At 40.4% G+C, this 14,572-nt stretch overlaps 1 protein-coding gene across 1 annotated transcript in view; it reads right to left on the bottom strand.

The window, feature by feature from the left end:
* Pde5a (phosphodiesterase 5A) overlaps nucleotides 1–14,572 on the bottom strand; it is a 139,973-nt gene that overhangs the window by 48,834 nt on the left and 76,567 nt on the right. Inside the window, exons 10-11 of the mRNA XM_059266189.1 lie at nucleotides 5,904–6,079; nucleotides 4,482–4,541 (exon numbers count right to left, since the gene is read on the bottom strand). Coding sequence (XP_059122172.1) covers nucleotides 4,482–4,541; nucleotides 5,904–6,079 — 236 coding nt within the window. The remainder of the gene's footprint in view (nucleotides 1–4,481; nucleotides 4,542–5,903; nucleotides 6,080–14,572) is intronic.

Below are 14,572 nucleotides of genomic sequence, written 5' to 3'. Positions count from 1 at the left end.
CAAATGAGTATATTTGATAGGCGGTAGCAGTGATTTCAAAGAAAGGTCTCCTGCCTAGTGTGGACATTCTCCTGTGGGCCCTGAACAGTACCCTCATCTCAGAGGCACCACACAAAGGATGGCAATGCCATTTCAGCCCTTGAAGAAGGCCAATGTCACAGCCACTACCTTACACCCTGCTGAAGGCTGCTGCCTCTCCGCCCCACTTCAAACTTTCATAAAATGTATCTTTAAAAATGGGCATATACCCAAGGAATGCTCAATCATACCACAAAGATACATGCTCAACTATGTTCATAGCAGCACTATTCATAATAGCCAGACCTGGAAACAACCTAGATGCCCGTCAACTGAAGAATGGATTAAGAAAATGTGGTACATACACACAATGGAGTACTACTCAGCAGAGAAAAAAAATGACAGCATGAAATTTGCAGGCAAATGGATGGAACTAGAAAAAATCATCCTGAGTGAGGTAACACAAACCCAGAAGGACAAACATAGTATGTACTCACTCATAAGTGGATACTAGATATAAAGCAAAGAACAATCAGACTGCAACCCACAGAATCAGGGAGGCTATATGGGGGGGGGGGGAACACCCTAGGATGACTGTGGCTTATAATAAGTTTTGGTTTTACTTAATTACTGGGCAAGCCTCAATGAAACATTTCACTATTAGGATAAGAATTTGTACTGTATCAGGCTGATAATAGAAAAAATAAATAAATAAATATGAAAAGAAGTGAAACTCACACAGCTTTTTGTGCTGTTAGAATGTATCTTTTTCCAAGACAGAGGTACATTCAAATACAGATGAGAAGAAATCTATAGACACTTAGGTGCATGAGGCACCGTTTGGAACCCAGTCTTCCAGAGGGATGTGTGTAAGGCACAGAGGCAGCGGACTGGAATATTTTCCTTAATTACTTTATCAATATAATGTTTCCTCCTTTCTTACATTAAGTAAGTGATTCCTTTAAACTTTAGTAGGGAAGACGAGTATTAAAAACTTGGATAATGATCTTACAGTTTTCAAAAATCATACAACAAAGGCATAATGATAAGATTCTGATAAGATATACTTAAAAGTATAAACTTAGTGGAACTTATGAGTACACTTTAATATACACGGATCTGCTTTATGTTGCTTACCTACTCCCCCACACAAAACTTATTTTAAAAACTGTGGTGTTTCCAAGCTACACACAGCCATTGTGTATGAGAAGTTTGATAACAGAGTCTCTATATTTGGAAATAAGATTATGGCTGGAAATTGTCCACTTGTGAAAATCAAAGTGAGATAGGAAGAATCAAATAGATAACCTACCGAAGTCTTGCCCATGTGAAAAAAAATGTAACTGTATTAATGTTTTAGACTTCTGTAAAAGAGGATGCCTCCATCGACAGGCCAGAGGTTGCTTTAGACTCTGACCCAATTTAAGGGAGTCAATCCCTCACTGAGGCCACAGACCACTGCAGTTCAGTAGCCCTGGATATCATCTAGACCACAGGGCCAACTCTGGTTAAACCATCTGATCAAAAGTTTCAAGTTCTAATTTGTCAGTCTTTAAAGGATTTCCCCAAAGCGAGGGGCAATGAGAATCTATATACTGGCATAGGCATGAGATTTGGGTAAGGTCCTGCCTCTCTCCTTCACCATGGCCACCTGTAAAAGTCCAAGATGCCTGATCAAGGCTGGGCTCACATGGCATTTCTTTGAGAGGTGAATTCTGTCCTAGTAAATCCTTCCTCAGTGGCTACCAGAGCCCATTCTTTCTATTTTGGTTCTCAAATAAGGAGTCCCAGAGCCTTTTTAAGATGTCAAAAAATTCAGTTAGCTTCTAGATACAACATCTGTGATTGTATAAAATGCAGCAAAGCTGTGACTAAATGGACCAGAACTAAGACAGTGACAAACCAAGTAGTTTATTTACTTTAATATATTCCTATCTATTGCTATACTTATAGGATCAGAACACAGAAAAAGTAATCAGTCACCCAGTCAATCAAGCACACACTCATTTTCCAATTGTTTGTCTAATTGAACTTATATCCTGTATCTTTCTCTAAGAGGTTTATTAATTTTTATTTCATGTGCAGAACTGTTTGCCCATACGTATAAATGGGTATGATCTGTGTGTTTGGCACCTGAAAAGGCCAGAAGAGGAGGGATACCAGATAGAACTGAATTACAGATGGTTGAAAGCCACGGTGTGGGTGCCGGGAACCAAACCCAGGTCCTTTGCAAGAGTAGCTAACGTTCTCAACTGCCAAATCATCTCCCAGCTCTATATTCCGGTATCTTAAATAACTTCTTAGAACCGTGATCAAGTGACAAGGACTCTTTTACTGCTTTCCCAGCAACTGTGACTAAGGATCATCAAAAAGATACATACAGGGCAACATGCTCAGTTGAAAGGTCCTATTTCTGTTATGCTCAAGGTTATTCCAAGAGAAGGGCAGACTAAAAATGTGATAAAAAAAAAAATATCAAGTTAAGCTGGGTGGGGCATGGGGGCAGAGGGAAAATGAGGTGTTTGGATTTCCTATCAATTCTTTTGTTATGACTAGAGAATTTTATTCTGGATATAGGCATACACATTTGGTACATACATTGCTTAGTCTCTTAAGAGTAAAATTTCAAAATAAAAGTTAAAACCTTTGACGGCTTCAGAATTTATTTTACAGTTGGAATTGACATAAACAAGCAAACACATGGCAAAGACAGTGATTTGGGGAATTGCTCGGTTATGCAGACACCTGGGTAGTTGGAGCTGCAGAAGAATTTTATTTGGTTGACATAAAACTAGAATTGAAAGCCATTGCTGAATTTCAACCAATTTAAATAAATTACTTGACCCACAAAAGATGTAACCCTACATTTCTCAGTGCAGCCGCCAGACATCTATTTTCGAGTGGAACAACAGATGGTTCTGAACAATGTGCTGTGCAGCAATTTTCAGCCATTCAGAGTGTTTTTCTCTTGCTAAAATTATAGGCATAATTGAGAAAGCAAGTTGGGACTTTTGTGAAAGACTCCACTATTTCTGAAGTGTAAAACAGAGTTCCACACACCCGTGGTGTTGTTAGTGTTGTCTTTAGAAGGTGCTGCGTTTGCTCTTTGGATTTCCACATGACACACGACAAGGTGTAACTTTTCCTTTGCTTTGACACTGACTAATGATTTGCCAGGCTTGAGAGCACAAAACCATTTCCCCACTCACGGTGTACATTTATTTGAAAACTAGATCGTGTTGGTGGAGCAGGCAAATGTGCCCATTAACTTGGGTGAGGCGGCTCACACCTATACTTCTAGGACATGGGAGCCTAAGGCCAGAGGAAGGTCAGGTGTTCAAGTGAGTTCCAGACCAGGCCGAGCTACTGTGTGACATCCTGTCTCCTGTCTCAAAAAAAAAAAAGTGTCAATTAAGCCCAAGGCAAATGATACTTTTAAACCGAATACCTCTGTAAACTCTGTGTGACCTTTCAGATAAAATTACCTAATGATTCCTTTGCTGTCCTTGCTAGATGACTCATGTTCTTACTCACAATTTAACTTAGAATGTCTTCAAGGCCTCTTTCTACTGGCCTTTTAACTCCTTGGTTCAGGGCTCTGCAACAAAGTATAAACTTCTATCTCACTCTCTCTCCTGCATGGCCGTCTGAACTTAAAGTTCTTTGGCTTTTCTAGGCACCAGTGCAGTCTTCACAACACAGCTGTAGTTTCCATGAGAACATGTTGATAAAGCATGAAAAAGTTATCTTCTGGCAAGCTATGGTGTTGATAACAATGAGAGAGAATTTCTAGCATCTGCTCAAACTTTCCATTCCTTACATGCACAATTCTTTTTCTCAGACAGACCTAGCTGTGTCACAGCCACAAATTTAAAATGCAAGCATTGTAAGTGTACTAAGTGTGCTGTTGAGTGTTAAGTCTAAGTGCCTCAGATTTACATGGACCGCTACCAAAGCATTCCCAACCAAGATCCAGAGCATCTGGCATGTGTACTCACATGTTCCTCAGCCTTCATCTCACTGCATACTGAATGATGACCATGACTCCAGAAACTAACCTTATCTGATCCTGATTTCAAACACCCTGCCATAAACCATATGGTCAGAAATCAGATCGCTCTCAGTTCTTGACAGTGCGGATCTGGTTAGTGGTAACAACCAATCACCTGTAGTCATCTATTTCATTCTCCCCAGTAAATGAAAACTAAGTTCATTTTTGTGAAAGAAAGAGGTGAACTTTGTAACAAGTACTGGAAAAAAAAAATTAGGATAATAGACTAGTATTCCAAAGCCAACATAAGTCACTGATGTTTTGTATTATCGGGAACTTTGTACCCTAGCAAGAAAGTACAGTTAATCAACATAAATAATTTCTGTGTCCATCTAAATATTTTCCACCAGTAAAAGCGCTTGTATATTAATTAGATGGCTGTAGTCAGTGAGTTTTCAAAAGAAAGGGTTACCGCTAAAGCCTGGAGTTCTCTCGTTTCTTCCTCGGCTGCTGACGCATGATAGGACAGGACCTGTGGGCAAGACAGGAGTCCAGGTTACCCAGGCAGGACACTGATGCACACAGAACAGCAGCGTGGAGTGCTGCCCCCAACTTCCTCTGACTGCCGACTCTTGCTTGTGGTTTTCACCAACACGGTGAAACCTCCACTGAGGGTCGTGTGTGTGTGTGTGTGTGTGTGTGTGTGTGTGTGTGTGTGTGCCTGAAGTTACGCTCCTTCATTTTAAAGAAAATCCTGACACTTTCACTCTAAGGCTCTTGCTATCACACAGACATTATCTATAAGCCACTCTAGAAATGATCACTGGCTCACCCACGGCAGCAAGTGTTTATTCTGAACTGTTTTTCAGAAATCTACCTGTGTATAGAATAAGGGAATAAAACTATTGCATGAATAGATATATTTAAATTGCTATTTGTAAAAAAAAAAAGAAAGAAAGAAAGAAAGAAAAATGAAAACTGCATGCTGGAATGTATAATCATTGGTATATGAGATTTAAAGATCCTCGTAGAGCCTACATGTCAAGGGCAGAATAGAGAAAGGGTGTCCACAGCAGCTAAGGAGGCCGGGGCTCTTTAGCTCAAAATGGAACCAGGACGCACTGCTACCCTAAGGTCGGGCTTACTTTAAGTCTACTTGAGATAAGAATCATAATTCTCATTTTCAAAAATCGTAACTTCCAAGTAACTAGGGACTATTTTAGATATTCCTTTTAAACCAAAACTGTGGCTGTATGGAATAGTTTATTTTATACTTTAAAATTTTTATTTTAAAGTTCTATTTGACAGAGGCAACAATATTTACAGCCTCCCCAGGAAACCATCTGGATCAGAAGCTGCAGAATCAAAGTTCATGAACCGTTGTTTGAAAGAGACACAATTTTTGCCTTTTCCTGATTTCCTGTATTTATTTTTCCATTTCCTTACTTTCAATTCTCTAAGACTGATAGGAGATTCTTTCTTTCTTTCTTTCTTTCTTTCTTTCTTTCTTTCTTTCTTTCTTTCTTTTTTAAAATCTTTCTTTCTTTATAGGTATCCTCATGGAAAGACACGGGGAGATGAACAGGGAAGGGACGGACCTGGAGACGGTAGGCATCTGTGGGAAGGAAGTACAGAAGGCCAACACTGCTTTATGCAGAAAAAGCGGGGGATGGGCCAGAGTCTCGGTTTGATCATCTGAGCCTTGGCAAGAGTCAAATATTTGCTACTTTCTTTAGCTTTTAAATACGTGCACAGACATCACTGTGAGAACCCAATGTTTTCTGCGGGGATGCAAAGCCAGAGCACACAGACACACTGTGCGTGTTGGGAGGGAAATGAAAAGCTAACCGTGTGACTGAGCAGGACCAAATCCCTTCCACCAGCTTCTTCCCACCTCCAATGTCACCATTTGCTTGGCCATGGCTCTCTCCACCGCTTCATACATCTGTGTGTTCTGGATCCCCAAGCCACAGAAGATAACAAAAGCTTCCAGAAACTGTTCATCGTTTTGGTTGAAAGGTTTAATCTTGCCAGTATTCTCCTCCATCTTATTTACAAGTTGGCAAACCCCTGTAACAGTCCGAGAAATTAAGCAGAAATGACGGTTAGTCACCATAGCCCCGAGCAACCTTAATATTCACACCCAAAGATGTGAATGCCTGGCATGTCCAAGTAAGAACGTGGGCTTCTACAAACGAATGTAGGGAATAACCCTGATTAATTTACATGAGCATTAGTTTCACACAGCTCTAGATGTATATCATCTATGATTCAAAAAAAAAAATCCTAGAGAATTATTTTCCTCCAGATTGGTCATGAGTTTTACATCAGTTGAGTCCCCAAAGACAATTTGTCCTTTGGAAACTAACTGGATTTTTGTCACTGTGCCAAGAGAACGGTTTTGCTGCAGATCTGAGTTTGGGGTCACATAGCCTGCCTGCCTTTACTGAGAAGTCAAGAGTTTAAAAATGCAATCACATACAGAATAGAATACAGAAAATAGGTAAGTCCCACAGGCAGCTTCAAATACACACTCAGGTATCCAAGGTGATCACGTGTGAGGAAAAAAACACAGGTACAATGACTACTTTAGAGATAAAAGCAGACTTAGTCCCTAAAGACCAGCATGACCTTCTAAGTCCTGCCCTCGCTGCTGGTTTATACGTCAGTCATGCAGTTAGGCAAGAACGGAGGATTACTGTAATGTTGTGATAAATCTTTACTCAGCTGGTGTTGCTATGGGATTCTGTGTCTACAGAATGAGGCCGCTGCACAGGGAGTTGTTAACGTTTTTATCACTTTGTCTCCAACTACAAGACTTCCTGTATGCGCATCGCCACTGTGGGCTAGGCACTGTGCCCGGGACTCGATTAGACACAAAACCTCTGGACCTCATGATTTTCCTTGGGAAGGTGATGGGAACGTTATAGGACTGAGGAAAGGGTGGTTGCACTTACTCACAGCCACACAGCACACACGAGTCTAAAATCCACCTCGGTCTTGGCCTACTCCTAACTTCATTCACAGCAACCCTCACACTGTACCTTGATGGCCCATACCTTTGTCTTGGCCTTTCCATCACTGCCCAGCGCTCTCCTGTCTATCTCCCAGGTGAAGCCTGTATGTCCTCACAACGAGGTCCTCAGCTTCCCACCTCACACACAGGCAGGCACTTCTCTTCGCTATGTTAACAGCAACACTTGGTGAATAATGTCAGACTTCAACTGTTTCTTTCTTAGCTCTAAGTATGTTGGGCTTTGCAACCCCCTCCCTCTCCCCTCAATTCCACCTTCTCAGCTAACAAAATCCCTGGCAGACAGTAGAAACTTAGGAAAACAAAATGTTGAGTTAATGAAAAGATGCAGTACCCCGGTTCTGGCCCGAGGTACTTTCCCATGAGATTATATCGACTATTAGCCCTTGTTTTTCCTGGAGCACAAAAGATTTTCATGGTCTGTGATGACATCTGATTACATATTAATTCCCTCTGTCACCATGGCTGCACACTCTCTCCGTTTTAACACTGCAAGTGGTCTGGACTCTGCTTTTCACTTCTGTTTGCCTGTGTATATCGTGTGTGCTTTGTATCCACATCAGTGCAGGGAGCCACCTTCCCAACACTATTCTGTCATGAAGACATAGGAATGTGGACACTGCAAGCAAAAAAAAAAAAAAAAAAAAAAAAGCTATCTTATGTGACATGCGTAAGATAGCACTCATCATCCATTATCTTAACAACACACATCCCGTATTTGGTAAAAACACAAGGGTTATGTCCTCTCAGCTTTGCAGCTCCTCACGTTATAACTCTGGGATTGTTTATGTAGGCTCTGGCTGTCTCCCAGTTGGCATTTTCCTGGGAGTCATATGTTTCATGCTCTTACGCTCAGATCATAGTGGAAGTGCCTTTCAGTTTTTACAGAAGACATCTTCTATGTGACAGTCGTTGCTCAGAAATAAGATTTGCAGATTACTTCCTACCAGTCTCTGCAGGCATACGGAGGAAACATGTGACAGAGGACCTAGGATGTGCACATCAGGCAGTTTGCTAAGCTGTGCCCTAATTAAGTCTTTTACATAGTAATTCAAATTTCTCCTAGCTAAAATTCGCTGAACACGTATGTTAAGAAGTAGTAATGGATCTGGAGAAGTAGTTCAGTGGTAGACTGCTGGCCTAATAAATGCAGAGCTCTGGGCAAAAAGAAAAAAAAGGGGGAGTATTAAATTCTACCTCTGGAGTTGCTCAACAATTATTTAAGTGGAATGTCAAGTGACTATGAAGTCCACTGGAACAACCACAACCCAATGCAGAACAGATAGCATGTCTGTGTTACAAACCACCACTACAGGTGCAGGAATAGAGACGTAAGCTCGAGGGCGAGAAAAGGATACTGAAGACAAACAGCCTTCTAAGCACGTAATTAAATTCTCTCTTGAAAATGGGCTGGGCAGCATTCATGTCTATCCCACTGATCTCATTAAATCCCTCAGAAAATTTAATTATAGCAAGCAAAAAAAATACATGGGAAGGTTTATAAGAAACAAATGGAGTTCCTCTTAGAGAAAAATTTAAAGCTTGGGCACATTCATAGATTAAATTTTCACCATTTCTTCACTAGTGATCTGTGAGAAGAGCTAACCATGCAATGAGGGAATATGAGTTGTTTATGTTTTTAACAACTATATAGAACCAAAGACACAAGAAAACTATTTCATGAATACCAACTAATAAATATAATCATGAAGTAAAATAATACCCAAAACTGTATTAGGAAGCACTAACAAAACCAAACAGTAAATTATCAGTGTTCCCCAACATTACTAAGGGGTGGGGGTGGATCGATTATTCAGACATCACCTCCTGGGGCCACTGCAGCTGTGAGCACTGACTAGCACCAGGGAAACCACAAGGAGGGTGGCTCTGAAATCCTGCCTCTGCTTCCTTTTCTGTAATTCTGGGACTCAGAGTCCGCATCCAAGCCCCTAGCATTTGGCAAAACAGGGTGAAGGCATCTATTTTTCCAGAGCCACAGGTCCTCTTGACTATAAATGTGAACATCAAAATTAGCATCTAGCCCTACAATAAGTAAAACCTACCTTAACACTAATCTTACAAAGTTTTTTTTTTTTAATTTAATTTGTCAAGACAGGGTTCTGTGTAACCCTAACTGCCCTGGAACTCATTCTATGAACTCAGAGATCTGCCTGCCTCTGCCTCCCAAGTGCTGGTATTAAAGTTGTGTGCCACTGTGCCTCCCCCTCCCCCAATAATCTTAGGTCAGAAAGTTTAAAATATATTAAGATTTAATCTTGTAAAAAAAAAAACTTTTGTGCTTATTTGTGTCAATAATCTTAATTCAGGAACATTTTTTTCTAAACAAGATATTTAATTTTTCAAGTGTTCAAAAGAATGATCTTCAAAAGTAACCGATTCCCGGCATTGAGTTTTTTATTTGCAAGCCTCTGGTGTCTGGCAAGGGCACCGTCACCAATGAGCGGTAATATCATTTGAGCTGTGTGTATGACAGCTTCTACAGCATAGATCGGTGCTAGCCATCCCTCTCCGAACTCTCCACTACCCTGCCCTTCCATCCTGCCACCCACTTCACTCTTCCTGCTCCATTAGTACCTCTTCTCCCTTTACAACATTACCCTTCCTTCACAGTCAGGCTGTTTTAAGGGTGTGGCCCTTCATAGGTTGATCATATTCCAGAGAATGGCCCCACACTCACTAGTATTGGGGCAGCATGAACTGGACTGCACGGATTTAAAAAGAGGGAAAGAGAAGACGTGAACTTGGGTGGGTAGGGAGGCAAGAGTGGATCTGGGATAAGGTAGGAGTGGATATGATCAAAACACATTGTATGAAGTTCTCAAAATTAATAAAGCTATTTTCAAAGAATCATCTTTCATGGCATGATGGAACAGGCTTTTAATCCCAGTGTTTGGAAGGCAGATCTCAGTGAATTCTAATGTATTACGTTCCTGGCCAGCCAGGGCTACAAAGTAAAAACATGTCTCAAAAAACAATCAACCTCTTCCTTCAACGGTCCCCACCCCCAAGCTAATATCCACAAATAAGAGAAAACGTGCTATTTGTCTCTCTGGGCCTGGATTGTTTCACTCAGAATCAGTGCCAAGAGTGACTTACCTCTTCTGGAGTTCTAGGCCGGTGAGGGCCCACAGAGCACCAAACGTGAAGACTATTGTGCCAATAGTCACTTTCCGCACTGGCTGCCCTTCTTCCTTTCCCTGCCTCGTTTTATTTCATCTCCTCTTTTCTAATTACTTTGGTAAGAGGTTTCTTTGGGCAATATGGATGCATTTAAAAAAATTCAAATACAACTTTATGAATGAGTTGTGGGAATTTGTTCTGCCAACGGCTTTGGAGGTACAAACCCTAGGGCGTGGCTTTTTTTAATGCAGGTATGTGACCCCTTTGGAGTGGAGGGAGTCAGGTCCAGTGCTTTCTCTGGTGGTGGTCCTCTTCACCTCCAGGCAGAATGGAGGACCACGGTGGATGTTTACTTTGTTCTGTATCCGTGAGTGTATTTTCTCCCCATTTTATATCTTAATATATCCTTGACACCCTTTTAACAGACTCCCATGGCTTCGCTTACAATTAGTTCTATGAGAAATTTTTTAAATCTCCCAAGAAGTATCAGTAATCACCAAGCACTTCCCCGACCCTACATGCCACCACCACACCCTTTATTTAGTCCTGGGGATTGGGCCAGAATCACACACAGGCTGGCTGGGCAGGAGCTCTACCTTTAAGCTAGGCCAAGTTGTTCTTACTACCAGCTTTTAACACTTTGAGGTGGGATCTCACTGAGTTGCTCAGACTGGGCCTTGGACAAGCGGCCCTTCTTCCCTAGCACCCCAGAGAGCCAGTGGTAGAGTGTGCGTCACCATGCCTGGCCATTGGCACATCATACTGTCAAAAACAATTTGTTCTCTGTCTAGTTACACTCCCACTCTTCTTCTTCGCTGCTCCTCTCTTATCCCTGTCTTATAAGTCAGAGTCTCATTATTCTCCCCAGCTCCATCTCTTGTTTAGTTATTCTTTCCAATTTCACCCTCCTGCTTTCTTCCTTCCTGCTGATTTTGGAGAGGCAGCATGAAGAGAAGGAGGGAAATGGGCATTTCTTTGAGATCTTTGCAGTTGAATACCAGGGTACAATAATTTCATTATTTCTTGGTTAACAATAAAACATTACATTGTGCAGAAATTCCTTAATATTTCCTGCCAAATATAGGTATGTTTCTTTCTTTTCCAGTTTTCCTTATTCTTCAGTCAAACCTCAAAACAAATCTTCACTTTTATAATTTTAAACTGTAAGTTCTTAGTTTTAATGATTTTTTTAGAACTAGTATGCAAAACAAGTTTTATTAAGACTTTTTTCTATCATTGTATTTTGACGACCCCACCCTCCCAATTTCCCTTTGTGCTGGTTTCCCCGATAATCCCCTTTATTATTTTCATACACATATTTGTGTGTGCAGTTAAATCTAGATTCTGCCCAGGAACCAGGAGTACTGTGCCTTACTTTCCCAGTTATGCTCCCTGCATCTTTCTCCCCCTTTGGTTTAGATCTGTCTATCTTGCTCATGTTCATTCTTGTGCTCATATATACATATATATGAGTACAAATATATAGATACATGAGTACAAAGATGATAATGAACACACACATTATATATACATTATATTAATTGTATTATATATACATTATATTATATATATATAGTATATGAGAGAAAACATGGCATTTGTCTTTTTGTGATTGGCTTATTTCACTTAATGTAATTATCTCCAGTTTCATCACTTTTGCCTGCAAATGGCACAATTACATTCTTCTTTACCATTAAATAAAATTCCACTATGTATATAGACTGCATTTTCTTTATTCATTCATCTCTGTTGATAGATATTTAGAATGGTTCTACATCTTGGTTACTGGAATACTGCAGCATCTCTTGGTATGCTTAGTTCCATTAAGTGAAACAGGTGATCATATGACAGCTCTACTTTTTCATTTGCTTGAGACAAGGACTACTGTGTAGCTCATGCTGACCTTGAATTTCCAGTGTAACCTAGGATGGCCTTGAACTTGTAGTGATCCCCCTGCAGTAGCTTTCCAAGTGCTGAGAGCTATGATTTCTTAACTTTGTCTTTCAATTATTACTGCTCCACTACTATTTTATTTCCTGGTGCATATTATAACCAAACATAATTTGTAATTCTCTATCTGAGAGCAGGACAGGGATCAGTAGTTTTAAGTAATATTTGACAATGTGTACTATGAAGAGCAATGAAGGATTTAATTTGACTTGTACTATGAGAATCTTAGCAAATGTTTGAAAAACAAGAAAAAAGTTATGGTGCCAGCGATAAAACTTTATACAAAAAGAAGAAGAAGAAGAAGAAGAAAAAGAAGAAGAAGAAGAAGAAGAAGAAGAAGAAGAAGAAGAAGAAGAAGAAGAAGAAGAAGAAGAAGAAGAAAAAGAAGAAGAAGAAGAAGAAGAAGAAGAAGAAGAAGAAGAAGAAGAAGAAAGGAAGAAAGAGAAGAAAAAAGGAATAGAAGTCAATTTTAAAATTTTAACATTGGAGTACTTATTTATCAGTTGAAATTAGGTCACAGCACAGGAGGGTAGGTCACCTCTCCAAATATTCACCCTTTAAAGGTCCACATGTACGTAATTTATTAAATGAAGTCCAAACAACAGAAGAAAATAATATAACAAGGAATGCCAAGCAAATAATTGATGATCCAAAGGTTTCTCTGTGTAGCCCTTACTGTCCTGGAACCCACTCTGTAGACCAGGCTGGTCTCAAACTCAGAGATCCTCCAGCCTCTGCCTCCCAAGTGCTGGGATTAAAGGCGTGTGCCACCACCGCCTTGATCCAAAGTTTAACGGAGGGTACTCAGAAATGTCTGTAGAAACAGAGGTTGTACATTCTACTGATACAAAAGAACTACAAACAATCTGGGCTGTTTTTGAACATCGCAGTGATGGAGGTGTTTGGGGAGTTCAAATGAACTGAGAGTAAGAATGAACAGCTATGTATGTCACTTAACGGCAGGAATTCACCCGGAGAGGTGCAGCATAGGTGTTCCAACAAGTGTGAACGTCACAGAGAAACTGAAACAATCTGAGATGGTGATGATTCTACCTCCTGACACCATGTGCTGTCCAGTGTGGACTGACACACTGTTAGGCAGGGTATAGCTATAACCTGACTTGAAAATTCACCGCAGAAAGAGAGAAACCAGGAAGTCAGGTGAGCATCCAGCTCACAGCGTACGCAGCAATGGACGTATTTCATCTAATACTTCTTAAACAATGTGCTGTATGATACAGTAATTTCTATTTTTATTATGTTTCCTTACTAATAACATGGTGACATGGTCCATCTAAAATAGGGACATTGAAGGGTTTCTGTGTTTCCTTTGAATGTTCGTTTCTTCAGAGTGCTATAAACAAAGGAGAGGCTGCTCATGGGAGAAACTGGAGGGAGGACCAAGAAGCAGTAAATGATGCAACTACATTATAATCTCAAATATATATATTAAAACCAAAAAAACCAAAATATGCTCTGAAATTGCTGTGTAGAATAGAGATCAAAAATTCTGGAAATATTATATGGAGAAAAGGGCACATTTAGCTTTATCTACAGGGCAAACAGCTGGTTAAAATGAGTGAATACTGAATGAGACATTTTTTTTCTGGACAGTGGTAGAAACATTCTGTATCAGGCAGAGCCTACAAAAACATTTGTTGATAGGAAATAATACTTTGGGGAATAAAGCTGACGATACCTCAGGCTCTGAACTGGGCTAATGTTTATAATTTCATCGGAACGCCAGTAATGAAGATAAATGAAGAGGAAGAAGGAAGATTGCAGAAGAACACGTGGCGTGGCCTGGTTTTCTGCATGTGGAACTCTGTGGGGACTCCCTATTCGAATTTCATACCGGGATCTGGTCTGTGACATGCAAGGCGAAGTATGCACAGCCATGATCTTTTCCACACAGAACCTGAGCATGTCTAAGTATGTGCAGAATTCTCCCAGCTCTGTCACACTTATAAAACAGTGGGGTACAGTGGGAAATGTCCATCTCACACTTATAGTTAACTGTAGCACCTTACTTTGTCTGTTCCACAAACTCACACAGAAACCATGTATTTCATTTTAAACAGAATTTTCTGTTTTCAAAGACATTTGCTGGCTTTTGGTTCGGCTACTCAGTAGGAAAAAGCATATGCCCTCACAAGCCCGATTATTCCTATTGTCTTTTTGTTTATTTGATTTTTATGTTTTGAGACTGAGTCTTTATCAGGAGGCCCTAGCTGTCCTGGCACTCACTATTTGGACCTCACACTCACAGAGATCCACCTGTGCCACCACGCTCAACTTAAATTCTTCCCATTCTCAGTTTAATTTTTTTTTCTCACTTTTCTGAAACACGGACAAGATCAAAAAGTGAGTTCTGACAGATCTACGAAGCTATCGAGTACTCCAAATCATTTACATGAGAGTGAAGCACAGGGCTTATG

Source organism: Peromyscus eremicus, chromosome 6 (assembly GCF_949786415.1).
Source record: "Peromyscus eremicus chromosome 6, PerEre_H2_v1, whole genome shotgun sequence".
In the NCBI taxonomy this organism is placed as follows: domain Eukaryota; kingdom Metazoa; phylum Chordata; class Mammalia; order Rodentia; family Cricetidae; genus Peromyscus; species Peromyscus eremicus.
This window is presented reverse-complemented; position numbering and strand designations above follow the sequence as displayed.